This window comes from Hemibagrus wyckioides, linkage group LG28, assembly GCF_019097595.1.
Source record: "Hemibagrus wyckioides isolate EC202008001 linkage group LG28, SWU_Hwy_1.0, whole genome shotgun sequence".
In the NCBI taxonomy this organism is placed as follows: Eukaryota; Metazoa; Chordata; class Actinopteri; order Siluriformes; family Bagridae; genus Hemibagrus; species Hemibagrus wyckioides.
Window position 1 is genome coordinate 5,958,305 of NC_080737.1, and position 13,009 is coordinate 5,971,313.

At 35.7% G+C, this 13,009-nt stretch overlaps 1 protein-coding gene across 2 annotated transcripts; it reads left to right on the plus strand.

The window, feature by feature from the left end:
* The first annotated feature begins 787 nt into the window (after positions 1–787).
* Positions 788–9,727, plus strand: LOC131348293 (cilia- and flagella-associated protein 251-like). 2 transcript variants are annotated; one of them, XR_009203905.1, is made up of 7 exons: positions 788–986; positions 1,102–2,855; positions 3,061–3,110; positions 3,777–4,174; positions 5,524–5,713; positions 5,970–6,003; positions 6,615–7,327. XR_009203905.1 is itself a non-coding variant. In XM_058383110.1 (7 exons), exons 4-7 carry the CDS (start codon positions 6,914–6,916, stop codon positions 8,674–8,676), a joined length of 972 nt encoding a protein of 323 aa, XP_058239093.1. In that variant the 5' UTR covers positions 3,913–4,174; positions 5,524–5,713; positions 5,970–6,003; positions 6,615–6,913; the 3' UTR covers positions 8,677–9,727. The 2 variants fall into 2 exon arrangements, 1 of the variants encoding a protein (XP_058239093.1); XM_058383110.1 differs by lacking the exons at positions 788–986; positions 1,102–2,855; positions 3,061–3,110 and adding exons at positions 7,847–8,043; positions 8,304–8,494; positions 8,653–9,727 and having other exon boundaries at positions 3,913–4,174; positions 6,615–7,473.
* The last annotated feature ends 3,282 nt before the right edge of the window (positions 9,728–13,009 follow it).

Here is a 13,009-nt window from a genome sequence, read left to right on the forward strand (position 1 = left end):
CTCTGGAAATCGGAGCTGAGGGGAGAAAAAGACGCCGTGCATGGAAGTAAATGGTAACGGGAAGAGGAGAAATAGGGCTGAATATGAGGAGAAGGAAAAAAAGGCAGTTAGGGTGAATAGGCTTAGACTGAATAGCGCGGAGGCTGAAGCTAACGTAAGGATACGTTGCCGCGAGTCGGTGTCACAAACGAGACCAGACGGGGATGAAGTGAAGGAAGTGTTCTTAAATAGGGGGGTAGAGGTGATTAACTAATGAGGTGCAGGTGATCTAGATCAATACTCAGGAGAATGAGTGCGCTGGCGAGGTGTCGGGTCCGGTGTGCCTGTGACAGATGTCAAGTGAAAAGCATCCCATGGATTCTAGCTCATCCCAAATGTGTTCAGTAGGGTTGAGGTCTGTCTTTGTGCAGGCCAGTTCAATTTTTTTTATACACAATCCTTAAAAAAACTGCACATTTAACACTGCAAATATATGTGCTACTTTAAAATGAGCTTTACATCATCTGGATATGAAATATCTTACTAAATGGGATCTGTGTATGACGTTTAACTGCATTTCAATATATTAGGATTAATGAATTAATTTGTTGCTTGTTTGTTTGTTTTTAAATGTTTCATTAAATAATTAATTTATTTCAGGAAAATTCCACTGCAGGAATAAATAGCACATTATAAGGACTCAGAACAAACTAGTGTGGGAGTTTTTTCCTTTTTTCTTTTGTCGTGGGGAAAAAATACACAGGCAGTAAAAAAATTACAAATTCATCCTTTTTTAGTTAGTAAGTTGTTCTTTTTGTATTGTCTCAAATTGCACGTTTTTCTTACAGATTTTTCATTTTTAAAGGTTGATCTGAATTTAAAAGTCCAAAAGTCGGCATCTTCAAACATGACTTCTGTACTAGAAAATATGATAGAAATCGCAGCCCTGGGGAGGCCATTTCAGCTGGGAATGTTATACGACTGTAGAAATGATGCAATAGTCCCAGGTATAACAATTATTGTGACTCAGATCTCTGTTTAATTGAATATACAAATGTTGCTTATGATACATTTATATATATAATAAATGTTTTTTATATATTTGATTTTAATTGCCTACAGGAATGATGCTTTGGGATCGAGAGCGGCTGCAGCTTAACAAATATGTTAGTTCACAACATAACACAGAGTTCACAGTTACAACTTCAGACACAATTGATGAAAAATCAAAGCAACTGAAAGTTGATGGTGAAATGAAACTGAGTCTTTTGGGAGGAAATGTCATGCTTAGTGGTGCAGCCAGATATTTCAATGACACTAAAAAGTCATTTACACAAGAACGCTTGACGCTGCATTACAGAACAACCACCAGGTTTGAGCAGTTAATAATGAACCATCTGGCACAAAAAAAAATCGGCCACCATGATGTAGTTGATTATAATATAGCAACCCATGTGGTTTTAGCAGTTGTCTATGGAGCGGATGCCTACTTTGTATTTGATAAAGAGGTGAATTCGTCTGTTAAGACAAGAAAAGTAAAGGGAGGAGTTAACATTGCCACTGAGAAGCTGAAGATCCTTTGCTCCGCTGGGGCACAGGTAGACTTCAAAATGAATGAAAATGAGAAGGCTGAAATGAAACAACTGAATTGTACATTTTATGGTGATTTCAAGTTGCCTTCTAATCCAACAACTTTTGAAGATGCTGTGAAGGTTTACAAAGATCTTCCAAAGATGCTTGGAGAAAATGGAGAACATGCAGTTCCAGTTAAAGTGTGGCTTTATCCTCTGGTTAAACTGGACTCAAGAGCAGCCAAACTTCAAAGACACATCTCTACACATCTCATTAGAGCTGTGGAATCAGTGATTGAGAATTGAAATGAAACATCAATGAAATGTGGTGACCTGATGGAAGACACAGTGGCAAAAGCATTCGACACATTTCATGATCGAGTTCAGGACTTTCAGAAATTCTACACTGAGTACAAGCAAGATTTCATGAAGGGTCCATAGGGTCCATCCTGCCAGAAATCCATGGAGGTAAAGCAGATATAAAAGACCTAAGTGAACTTCTAGAAGCCCATAAGAAATCACCTTTTAATAGCCATGATCTTCAGCAGTGGATAACAGTGAAAGAAAAAGAATCCAACCAAATAAAAGCACTGCTAATACAGCTGCAGGAACTTGGAGCAGAGGTCCATGCTGACAGAGACAAATATCTATTAGACTTGAAAGTGGAGAATTTGGTTTCTTACACTTTTACCTGTCTTCATCACCCAGAGCCTCTCCTGACCAAACAAGAGATCTACCTGAACCCTTCAAAAACAAACGATCCCAGTGAAAATACACTTGGTGAAGATTTTCAGGAAAAATCATGGACCTCTGAGGAGCTCATGTGCATGAGGAAAAATTTGAAAATCTTTAAGGATTTGATCACTTTAAATAAAAATAACAAAAACATGAAGTTTATTGTAGAGAGTGTGCCTCAAACACCAGATAAACCCTGTTCCTGTATCCTTATGTATGAGAATGGATGCAGTGAAGCTACCTGTTTTGTTCCTCCATCAAAGCCGGCATGTCCAGTCACTGAATGTGTCACAGATAACAGCATAACAGTACAGCTGAGGTCTTCATGTGCTGCTACACTGAAGAGGCAACTACTTTACAAAATGAAACAAGAGATTGACTGGAAATCTCAGACTGTCACTGAAGATAGAGTTACACTGACAAATCTTAAAGAAGGCACTGATTATGAAATAAAATGTGCAGCAGTAGGAACAATGGACTACATGGTTGAAAGTGATGTAACACAGTCTGTGGTAAAAAGCAAGACGGAGCTGGAGGCAGCTACAAGTGAATCGACCCAGCAGGTGATTGGTATGTATAAAATTTTTTAGAAAAATGTTCCAAATATACCAAGGGAAAACCTTAATAAAATAATATTGTTTTCTCTGATAAAATTTATTAATATTGTTTTTTCCTTGTAATTTTGCTAGGAGAATATAACATGTATTTACCATTTGTATACATGCATTTTCATTTTAAATGAGGTGGTAAAATATTCTGTATTTTCTTGTGACAGAAAGAACAAGTAAAGTTACACACCCCCACTCATTTGCTACAGGTGTACAGGTAAGATTTTAAAATGAAATCAAATTTTTTCCAGATTAGCAAAGAATTTATGGATAGTATATCCATAAATTTACTAAACATAAATTTACATAAATTTATATCCAATTTGACAGTGTACTGTAAAAGCTAAATATCTAATTTCTTACAATGCATACATCCATAAACTGTGTGTGGTTGAAACTGTGTGTGTGTGTGTGTGTGTATGTGTGCATGTGTCTGTGTGTATTGTCAGTGAATTAATCTTACAAGTTCATCTGTAATATTTGGGCTACAATACTATGTCTGTTATATGTTACCAGTTTATATATGACCATATAATAATACTATGTTTAAAACAGTTGTCTGAGTTTGTCAGATTAACGATAGTGGACTCCACATTTTAAAAATAAACAAACAAAAAAAGAATTCAACAGTGATGTTATTAAAAGTGAAGTACATATATATTTACACCTATAATTATTAATATAGCATTTATATATAATAATTGTCTTTTTTACATTTTTCATGTTTAATTGTCTGTTGATGAAAAGAACATAAAACTAATAACATAAAACTAAGATTTGACAATGCAAGGAAAACTCAACATGAACAAAAAAAGGTTCTCAGAGTGTAAATTCAACCATACACTTTGTTTACTTTTTTCAAAACTTTGTTTCGTTTCATTAGGTACAGAGGACACCCTCGTGCACTGAAGGTAAATTTAATTCAATTCAGTTTTATTTGAATAGTGCTTTTAACAATGGACATTGATTTTATTTATTTAGGATGGAGTACAGGTGCCAGGTTACATCTGCTACTTAAATTCATTCTTTCACATTTCTGTTGATTAACATATTTAGCTCATGACCACACAGGTGACCAGATGCAGACGCAGCCTCTTCTAAAATATTTTACTGTTCCACTTGGAAGCACATTAGGACCTCTTGTGGGTATAAAACAGAAATTTCAGGAACTAATACGAGGTCTGCAGAATGTGCAGAAGCCAGAGGACTGTGATTTCATTATGGCTTTCTGCCCTGATGTTATTATTGAAACAGCAGAGAAGATGGTTAACAGCTTAACAGGTACGACCCTCATAATTTCAGTAAATTCCTGTTAATCAACATGAATTAGTGTGGGATCACAAATGTATAGTTATATGGAAAAGTAGACAAACGGCAACATATATAAATGCATGAATTAGATGAAAGAATAAAGGGAATAATTACATGATTATGGAATATAAGAAATAAGTTATCTTGTTTGCATTCTGAATCTCATTAACATTTATTTACCTTTTATGTTTGTTCAAAGTGAAAGTGTGCAATGTGTGAAACATCTTCTACTTTCTGTGTGTTGAATTGCTGAGTTCAGACAGTTGTTTAAATCCCAACCATTTTTTGTCTGAGACCCCCCTTTTCCCAAGAAAATATTTTAGGGCCCCCCTTCACATTTAATGATATTATCGCTCTTGTAGGCTTGCAGCAAGGATGACAAAAATATGTTTTCAAACAAACGGTATGTTTATTACTATAACCAGATATGTTTATGCACAAATAATAGCCTATATATAATATTGAAAATACAATAACAAAAACATCAGCAGGCCATTTGTAATTTAAAAACGTAAGCCTAGGAGTAGCCTATAAATTGGCCCTATTTGAAATACAATAACAAAAATATCCGTATTTTCACTGGCGTGTAGGAAAAAAAGAATGAACGTAGGCTATTACAAAATTAAAGTTTCTGCAGTTGTATGCTGCTTTGGCGATTTTTTTAGCAACTGTATACGATATTTTTAAAGGTTTCTTGTCAGTAGCTGTGATTTCCCTCATCTCATTTTGGGAGTCTGTCAACTCTTTTGCCTTGCACTCAAAAAATGCCCTGGGCTTGTCGCGGTATTGGGGATGAGTTGTCTGCAAATGTCTTATTAGTTTGGACGGCCTCATGCATTCATTAGCAAGGACTTTGGTGCAGATAATGCACTGTGGCTGGGGCAGGGACTCTTTGCTATGAGAAAATGAAATAAAACCATAGTTCAGGTAACTCTCTTGGTATTCATTACCAAGTCATTACTATCAGTTGCTGTAGGCAAATCAGTGGGACTCTGTCGTTTTTGTGGAGGACGAATTACAAATTTGTCCATTTTTTGGTCAGCCAGGGGATCATGGATAAAATTAGCTAATGTAATATGATCGTTCTCCTTAATACTCACTGCTCAACACTTTTCAAAATATGATGCGACCCCCCCACAGAGTTGTGGGCCGGGACCCCCCTTTTGGGAACCGCTGGTCTAAATGACTTAATTATGGTGAAAATTTGGGACTGGGACCATGGTTTTTCCAGATGTTTTCTTTTGATATTGTGCTTGTGACTAATAAGGTGTGAATTAAAATGTTAAATGATTCTTATTTACAAACGCTTTCACGAAAAGGTAACAAACCTGCAGTTGTGGTGGTGCTTCATCACTCATTTGATCCGGAGCATATTGTACCAGACAGCAGCAGATCAGTAAAGAGACAGAATACAATCACAGTCGACTGTCTGTTCAATGAAGAGCTGGGATTACTGGAATGTAGTAAAATGAAGCACTGTCCAAATTAACAAACTGGCTGCATCCTGAGGTAAAGATTCTCTTCTCTTCTCTTCTCTTCTCTTCTCTTCTCTTCTCTTCTCTTCTCTTCTCTTCTCTTCTCTTCTCTTCTCTTCTCTTCTCTTCTCTTCTACATGTCTCTGTAGATTAATTTTCATTCCCAATGCAGTGTACATATATACAGTAAAGGTAATAGTTTTGCTCTATATATAACAGCTACATATAACAGTAGTGATAAGCATCAGTATTGATCTTGCTAGAATTGACCTAGAATATATATTTTACAGGGTATTTCAAACAAGCCACAGAGTCAACATCAAAGTAAGTGACATTTTTACAGGCAGTTTATTATGTACAATGAAACACCATCACATATTTACTTAGAATGTTAATGTGTTTTTACTTCAGACTCTTGAGCTTGTAGAAATGTAGAAATCATTTATTTATTCATTCAAAACTGCACAAACCCATCTTAGGAAACAGTTACATTTTAGAAGGTTTAATCTGATAAATTTATTTTTTAATGAGAATTGAAATTCCAAAACAGTACAAAAGGGAGCTGATCTGTCAAAATCACTAGACACTGAAAATAGAAAGGTGGGGGTTGATTAGGGGGTTGGGTGGATGTAAATATTTGAATTTAAGGTGAAACTTATTAAATAATAAATAAATAAAATTTATAAAAACATTTCAGGCATAAAATTTTAAGGGAAAAAAATTGTAAGGATTAGTAAATAAAGAGAATGATCAAACAATAAAAACATTTACATTCATTCTAAATCTTTTTTATTAACCTTTTATATTTGCCCAAAGTTAAAGTTTACCATATATAAATTTATAAAATTATAAATTTAGTGCAAGCTTATGAGCACTGACTTCTTCTGTTTATTAACTTGTAATTTATAATGACAAAATTATATCCCAATTAACAGAAGAATCTCAGAAATATAACCAGGATGTTCATCAAGTAGGAAACCAAGCTCAAGGTGAAAGGGAACACAAAGAGTGTTGTAAGGACCAAGGCCTGACAAATCAAAAAAAGGAAAATACAGAGCAAAATGAAGACACTGTGCAGAAACAGTTGGAGAAAAACAATGGGCAAGAAGAAAAGAAAAGCGGACTAACAGAAAATGGTGTAAAAAACGAGGACGATAACACAAATCCAGTACACAATGAATGTCAAGGTGAGAAGAATGACAAGCCGGAAGAACAAAATACAGCAGTGGATGGGATGATGGCACAGTCTGAAAAGGAGAAAAGTCAGGAGGAGGAAAAGCAAGGTCACAGTAAAAGTGAAGAACAGTCTTGTAAGGAGCCATGCCCACAGAATGAAAAAAGAGAAGAGCATGATGAAGACATGGAGGGGAAACAAAGGGAGAAAGGCCAAGAGAAAGAGCAATATACTGGAGAACGTGGAGGAAAAAAAAGTGAAGTAACAATCGATAATTTAGAAGACACAGTGGTGAACATAGAACAGGTACAGAAGAATGAAAATCAAGGTGAAAAGAACAATAAACCAGAAGAAAACAATATACAAGCAGATGAGGCCACAGCAGTGTGTGAAAAGGAGAAAAGCCAGGTCGATGAGAAAGCCATAGAACCAAGGGATCAGAGCAGCAAAGTAACCATAAACAATGTTAAGGAAGGAGAAAATGATGAAGAAAATGTCCAAAGTGGAGGAAAAGGTAGTCAAGATAGAAGTGACAATAAACAAGCAGAGACGACAAAAGCTGATCAGCAAGAGCCCAGAAAAGCCAAGGAACATAAAAAGTTCGGATTTTTAAAAAAAAGGTAAAGTGCTTTGAATGGTCTATATCAGGGGTGTCCAATCTTATTCAGAAAGGGCCAGTGTGGGTGCAGGTTTTCACTCCAAGCAGCAAGCCACACCCGAGTCTAACGAAGGCCAAGATCAACTGATTAAACAAGTGGAATCAGGTTTGGCTTCTGCTTGATAAATAGGAAAACCTGCACACACACTGGCCCTTTGTGAATAAGATTGGACACCCCTGGTCTATAGCACATTGACCATTGTGTTTGTTAGTTTGACGATATGTTTTTCTCTTTATATGAATATTTATGTTGTCAGATCAGATCAGATCTATATAATATAATGCCGCTGTTGAATAATTTCCAAAGGCTGTAACGATTAACTCATTTTGTGTAGGAAATATATCACCATCAAGACTGGCAACACTCAAGATACACATGAGGAGTTTTTGAAACTTCTCCATAGACAAATAGACAATCTAATGCATGTGGATAAAGACAAGGAGTTCAAATTCATTATGGTTTTCTGTCCTGTGGTTTCCCGAGCTGGAACAGAAATTGAAGCAGCACTGTGTCAACTAAACAAAAAATCAGGTAATTCCGACCACAAAAATACAGGTAAATCAGAAGTGCAAGTAAATTCCTGTATATTTTCTGTAAAATGTATAGCAATTTTAAAAATATTCAGGGTTTATGGTGCCATAAAAGCTGTAATCAGTAACCTAAACCCTGCCCTAACCGTGATCATGTACGTACCTTTTCATTTAAGTTCTCTTGAAAATTACTAAGAACTTTGGACCGTGACGGCATATTCTCAGGCTTCAGAGCTCAAATTCATTTCTTTGACTTCACAGATACCAAACCTGCTGTTCTAGTTGTTCTCCATTGTACAAATGATCCAGAGTGTGTTGTACCAGAGAGCAGAAGAGCTGTATCCAGAGACAAGACGATCGCAGTTGACTGTCTGTTCAGCGAGGATTATGGATTACGTAAATGCGAGAAGAATAAAGCGGCTATGTGCAAAGTTGTTCAATGGCTCAAAACAGTAAGATCAGTAATATGTTCTCAATCTGGTGTGCCTTTTGCTGTGTGTTTGCAGATGTGTTTATTTAGAATTTTAATATATATTATGTGCAATAATAGATATTCATGTTTCATATATGTACAGTATTAACTGTAATAACATATTCTTTTTCCTTGCAGAAACCATGGAGAGAATCAAGGTGAAGTTCAGTACAAGAGTAACACACTCAATGATGAGGTGGTGTGATGCAGCCTCCTGTTAAACAGTTACTGTTAAACGGTGAAGCTTATTATTTATTTATTTTTTTTTATAAAAGCACCTTGTACTGCAAAACTTTGGCAACAATTAAATTTTTCTTATTTTCCAAAAATAAATCATATACACTTATTTGCTTTTATTTCTGTCTAACAAGTTCTTGTTATCAATTACACTCTAGAAAATATTACCAGCTGTTTCCTCAGCTGCTTTTTTTGTTCTCTCGCTTCTCACTGATGCATTAAATAAAACTGCTGTTTATCATACTACAAAAAAATTGCATGACAGAAAAATTACTGACTTTTTGCTAAGCACAGACACTGGTTAATCTTTTAAAAACTCTGTTTAGTACTTTTTAATAATTTACAGTAAAAGTTTTAAACAATAAAAACATTCAGTTTAGATTTGAAACCTGAACTGAAACTAATTAATACAAAATGTAAACATATCACACTTGTTCTTGTTTTTCAAACAGTTTCACAGTAAATATGCTTTAGTTAAATCTGCTTATATACAGTTTATATACACTTTATGGCTAGTGAAGTGCAGAACAATGTGTGGTGTGTGTGCGCGTTTTCAACTATTTTGGAGAGCAGGAAAAAAAGGCTTGTATGCTGTTTTATAAGAGTTCATGTCAGCTATTCCACCCCGGAGTAAATTTTGAGCTGTATCCTGACAATTTCAACTGCCACAGCGGGAAGTAAAATGGCATGCATCGGCTAACTTTGTCTGTCTCATCCTTTTTCGAACACTGAATTAACGAACTGCTACCCTGCCGCTGTGAGTTATCGGAGCAGAGGAAGTAACACAGGTCATGAATAGGACATTGCATTTTGGCTTTCATACAACTTTCTGCACTTCAACCAGGATAAGACTGAAGATCACAACAGCATTTTAGATTCAGCAGCTAAACATTATTCTCCTCGGCATTCGAGACCTTGAGGACTTTTGATCATCTGTTTACGTTTTTGTCCTTGTTATTGATGTCTTTGTTTTTTACCCCCCTGTTTTATCTAATCTTTATAAAATCTAAATTTCATTTCTTTGTTACTAGTTTTTTTTTTCTAAATCAATTGCTGTTTTTTTAAATATGCTATAAAAATAAAGCTGAATTAACTTGAAAGCTGACTGGTTTAGAGACTTTGAACTTGCAATAAGCCTATTAGGCCTGCCGTGTTGCTGATTCAAAATAAAACAATTTACTTCGTACTGAATAAAAACATTAAATGGCACAGTTGATGTACAAGAGAGTTAAGAACTGCTGTTATCTCATCATTAAATTTAATCCAGTCCAGATTTCAATCATTTTGACCCTGATTACTGAAATTTTATGGTAACAAATAGGTAATACTATTTGTGAGGTTACACAGGCAGTGAAGTATTTTTATGGAAATGGATATCGACACTTCAAACATTATTTCCTGTGTACTTCCTGTCATGCCCAAACCGATATTTATTGAGAAATTATACTTTATACTTTGACTTGACAACATATTGTATAAGGCAAAATAGACAATATAGTGCATGTGGCCAATTGCAGTCTGAAGATTTTTTTTAGCAAAGCAGCAAGGAAAGACTTCAAATATGCTCAATTCTTATCAAGTCAGAGTAGAAGTTTGAATCTGACATTTCCCACCATTTGAGAGAGATAAATGAATGAAACTGTGGCATTTGGTGCAACAGGAAACTTTGGTGCAAGGTTCACAGTTTGATGCTTAGCTTGGGTTGCGGTATGTGCTGAGTTTAGTTTTACGTTGTTTCCATGTTTGAGTGTGGTCCCTCGGGTTTCCTCCAATTGTCTAAAAACATGCAGGTAGGTAGGTGGGCTGGCTATGCTAAAATGTGCAAAGAAATTTGTAAATTTGTGATCTGGTGTGCTATCCATGATGAATTCTCCTGCTTTGTTGCCAATGTTCCCAAGACAGACTCTGGATCCACAACAACCCAGACCAGGATAAAGTACAAAACTTCTTTTTTCTTTAACTAGAAGTAGTCATGCTTTTTGTATATCAGTACATTTGATTTGCTCAAGATGATGATAATGATGATGCACCCTTTTAGGTAGTTTGCCAATTGTTGCAAGTTATTGATGTGTGAAATTAAAATAATACTCATGCTGATCATTTTATGACATTGCCTTAAAACATCACAGAAAAAAGTACACTGAAAAAAATAAAACTCAATAGTTTACTCAATTTTTATTTTGCAAGTCACGAACATTATTCAAGTAAATTTCACACATATGAAAAGTAAATAGTAAATCTACTTAACTAAGTTAAGTAAAATTAACAAACCAAATAAGTACATGTAACTTGACCTGTTAAATTTTATTGAGTAAGTTTTACTTACAAATCTGTTAAAATTAATATTAAGAATTAAAATTAAAATTATGACACTTTTATTAGGAAGAAATAATAATGCAAGGAATAACAAGCACTTAGAGAAACCTATGATGCTGAAGAGCACTTTAAAATAGTTTAAACAGCTTAACCATCAATGTTCAATGACATATTAAACACATTACAACTCCAACATTAGCATTTCTATGCATAGATATGACAGCTTCTTAATCTCAGTATCCAAACTGACTAACAGACTGCAGTTCCAAGTAAAACCTGTTAAATAAGCCCCTGACCCCACCCCAAAAATGTGTAGTTAAGAGTGTTTTATTAGGAAGAAATAACAATGCAAGAATTAACAAGAATTTACAGAAACATTTGAAGCTTAAGATCACTTCAAGACATTTTGAAATGCTAAACATCCATGTTCAATGACACATTAAAATTTGAACGCTATAATGTGATCGTTTTCTGCCTGCATTGTTAATTAAAATAAGAGATTTTATATCAGAGAAAAAATTTGATTAAGCTAGTGTGTGTGTGTGAGTGTGTGTGAGTGTTGTTTTTTGTCTTTTTCACACAGCCGAGTTTAAACTCCTTTGCCACCAAGATAAACGGGTTCAGCTTGGCTCAGCAGTCACGTTCTCGTGTAGTCTGTCTCCTGAAATCAGTGCGATTGACATGGAGATCCGATTTAAGGGGACACACTGTGTTTGTCTCTATAAGAACAGACAGGTGACAGAAGGGAGAGGCTACAAGGGCAGAGTGAGTCTGTTCACTCAGGAGCTGGACAAAGGAAACATCTCCTTACAGCTGAGTGAGAGCCGTGAATCAGATACCAATCTACATTTTTCATCAATGTAAACTCTTTATGAACTGGATCTAAATTATATATAAAAAAAGAAACATCAGTTAGAGAGAACAGCCTCTTTATTTCCACTCTCCTTTACCCTGTTTTGGAAAACATACAGGTTTACCTCTGAATGCTATAAAGCTCTGGAATTGGACTCCTTTTAAACATGCAAAATAAAAAACCCTGATCATTTTCACATTTTATTCAGTTTATCAAGTTATATACTAGGATACGTGATACAGTGCATGAAGTACGGAATGGGATTGAACTAACAGAAATAAATAAGATAGTTGTAACGTCCGGGATGCGGGGCTCGAACCCGGACGCCCGTGGTGTGTGTGCACACGCCAGCACATGGGGGAATGAGACCCATGCACAGGATTCAACGAAGCACTGCTTTTGTTACATTTAAGACATGACATAGGGACACAAACGTAACACAAGACATGGCATGGTAAACAAAACAAGAACAAAACCTAGATCTTAACTCGGGCATGGAACTTAAACAAAACCCAGACAAAAACCACGGTACAGGTAACAATCATGGACACAAACACAAGGATCCCTATTTATAGGGGTAGACATTAGGGCTTATGGGATACAGGTGACACAATCAAGATTAGAACAATGCGAAGGGCGTAACACAAAAGACACACAAAGAAGCAGGCTTCCAAGGTTCACCTGCCAGCGCCCTGTCTGGGCCTGGCAGGGAACTGTCCAGTTGTTCCTGACAATAGTGTGAATGAGAAAGACCATAGCATCGATATGAAGAGCAAATAAGTTTAAACAACTAAGCAATAAGTAAAACTATGTCACATGTAAGTAAATAAATAAGGCTAGAATCCTCCCCTAAGAGTTTGGAAATAATGAGTCAGGTAACCGTGATGATCCTTACAATACCAGTATACAAGTGTATGGGATATTATAATAAATAATTTCCTGGTATTATTTGATTTTTTTTTTTTTTTTCATTGTCTGTACAGCTCGATCCCAGGACACTGGAGGTGTGAGGCAAACGTGCTAACCCACCCACCATGCCGCCTCATATATAAAAAATAAAGAAGCCACAACAAACAATATTTAAAGTTG

Coding starts and splice junctions, on each gene's coding strand:
- LOC131348293 (XM_058383110.1), top strand. CDS start 6,914: ATGATGGCACAGTCTGAAAAGGAGAAAAGTCAGGAGGAGGAAAAGCAA. Junction 7,474..7,846: donor TTCGGATTTTTAAAAAAAAG/GTAAAGTGCTTT, acceptor CATTTTGTGTAG/GAAATATATCACCATCAAGA. Junction 8,495..8,652: donor TTGTTCAATGGCTCAAAACA/GTAAGATCAGTA, acceptor TTTTCCTTGCAG/AAACCATGGAGAGAATCAAG.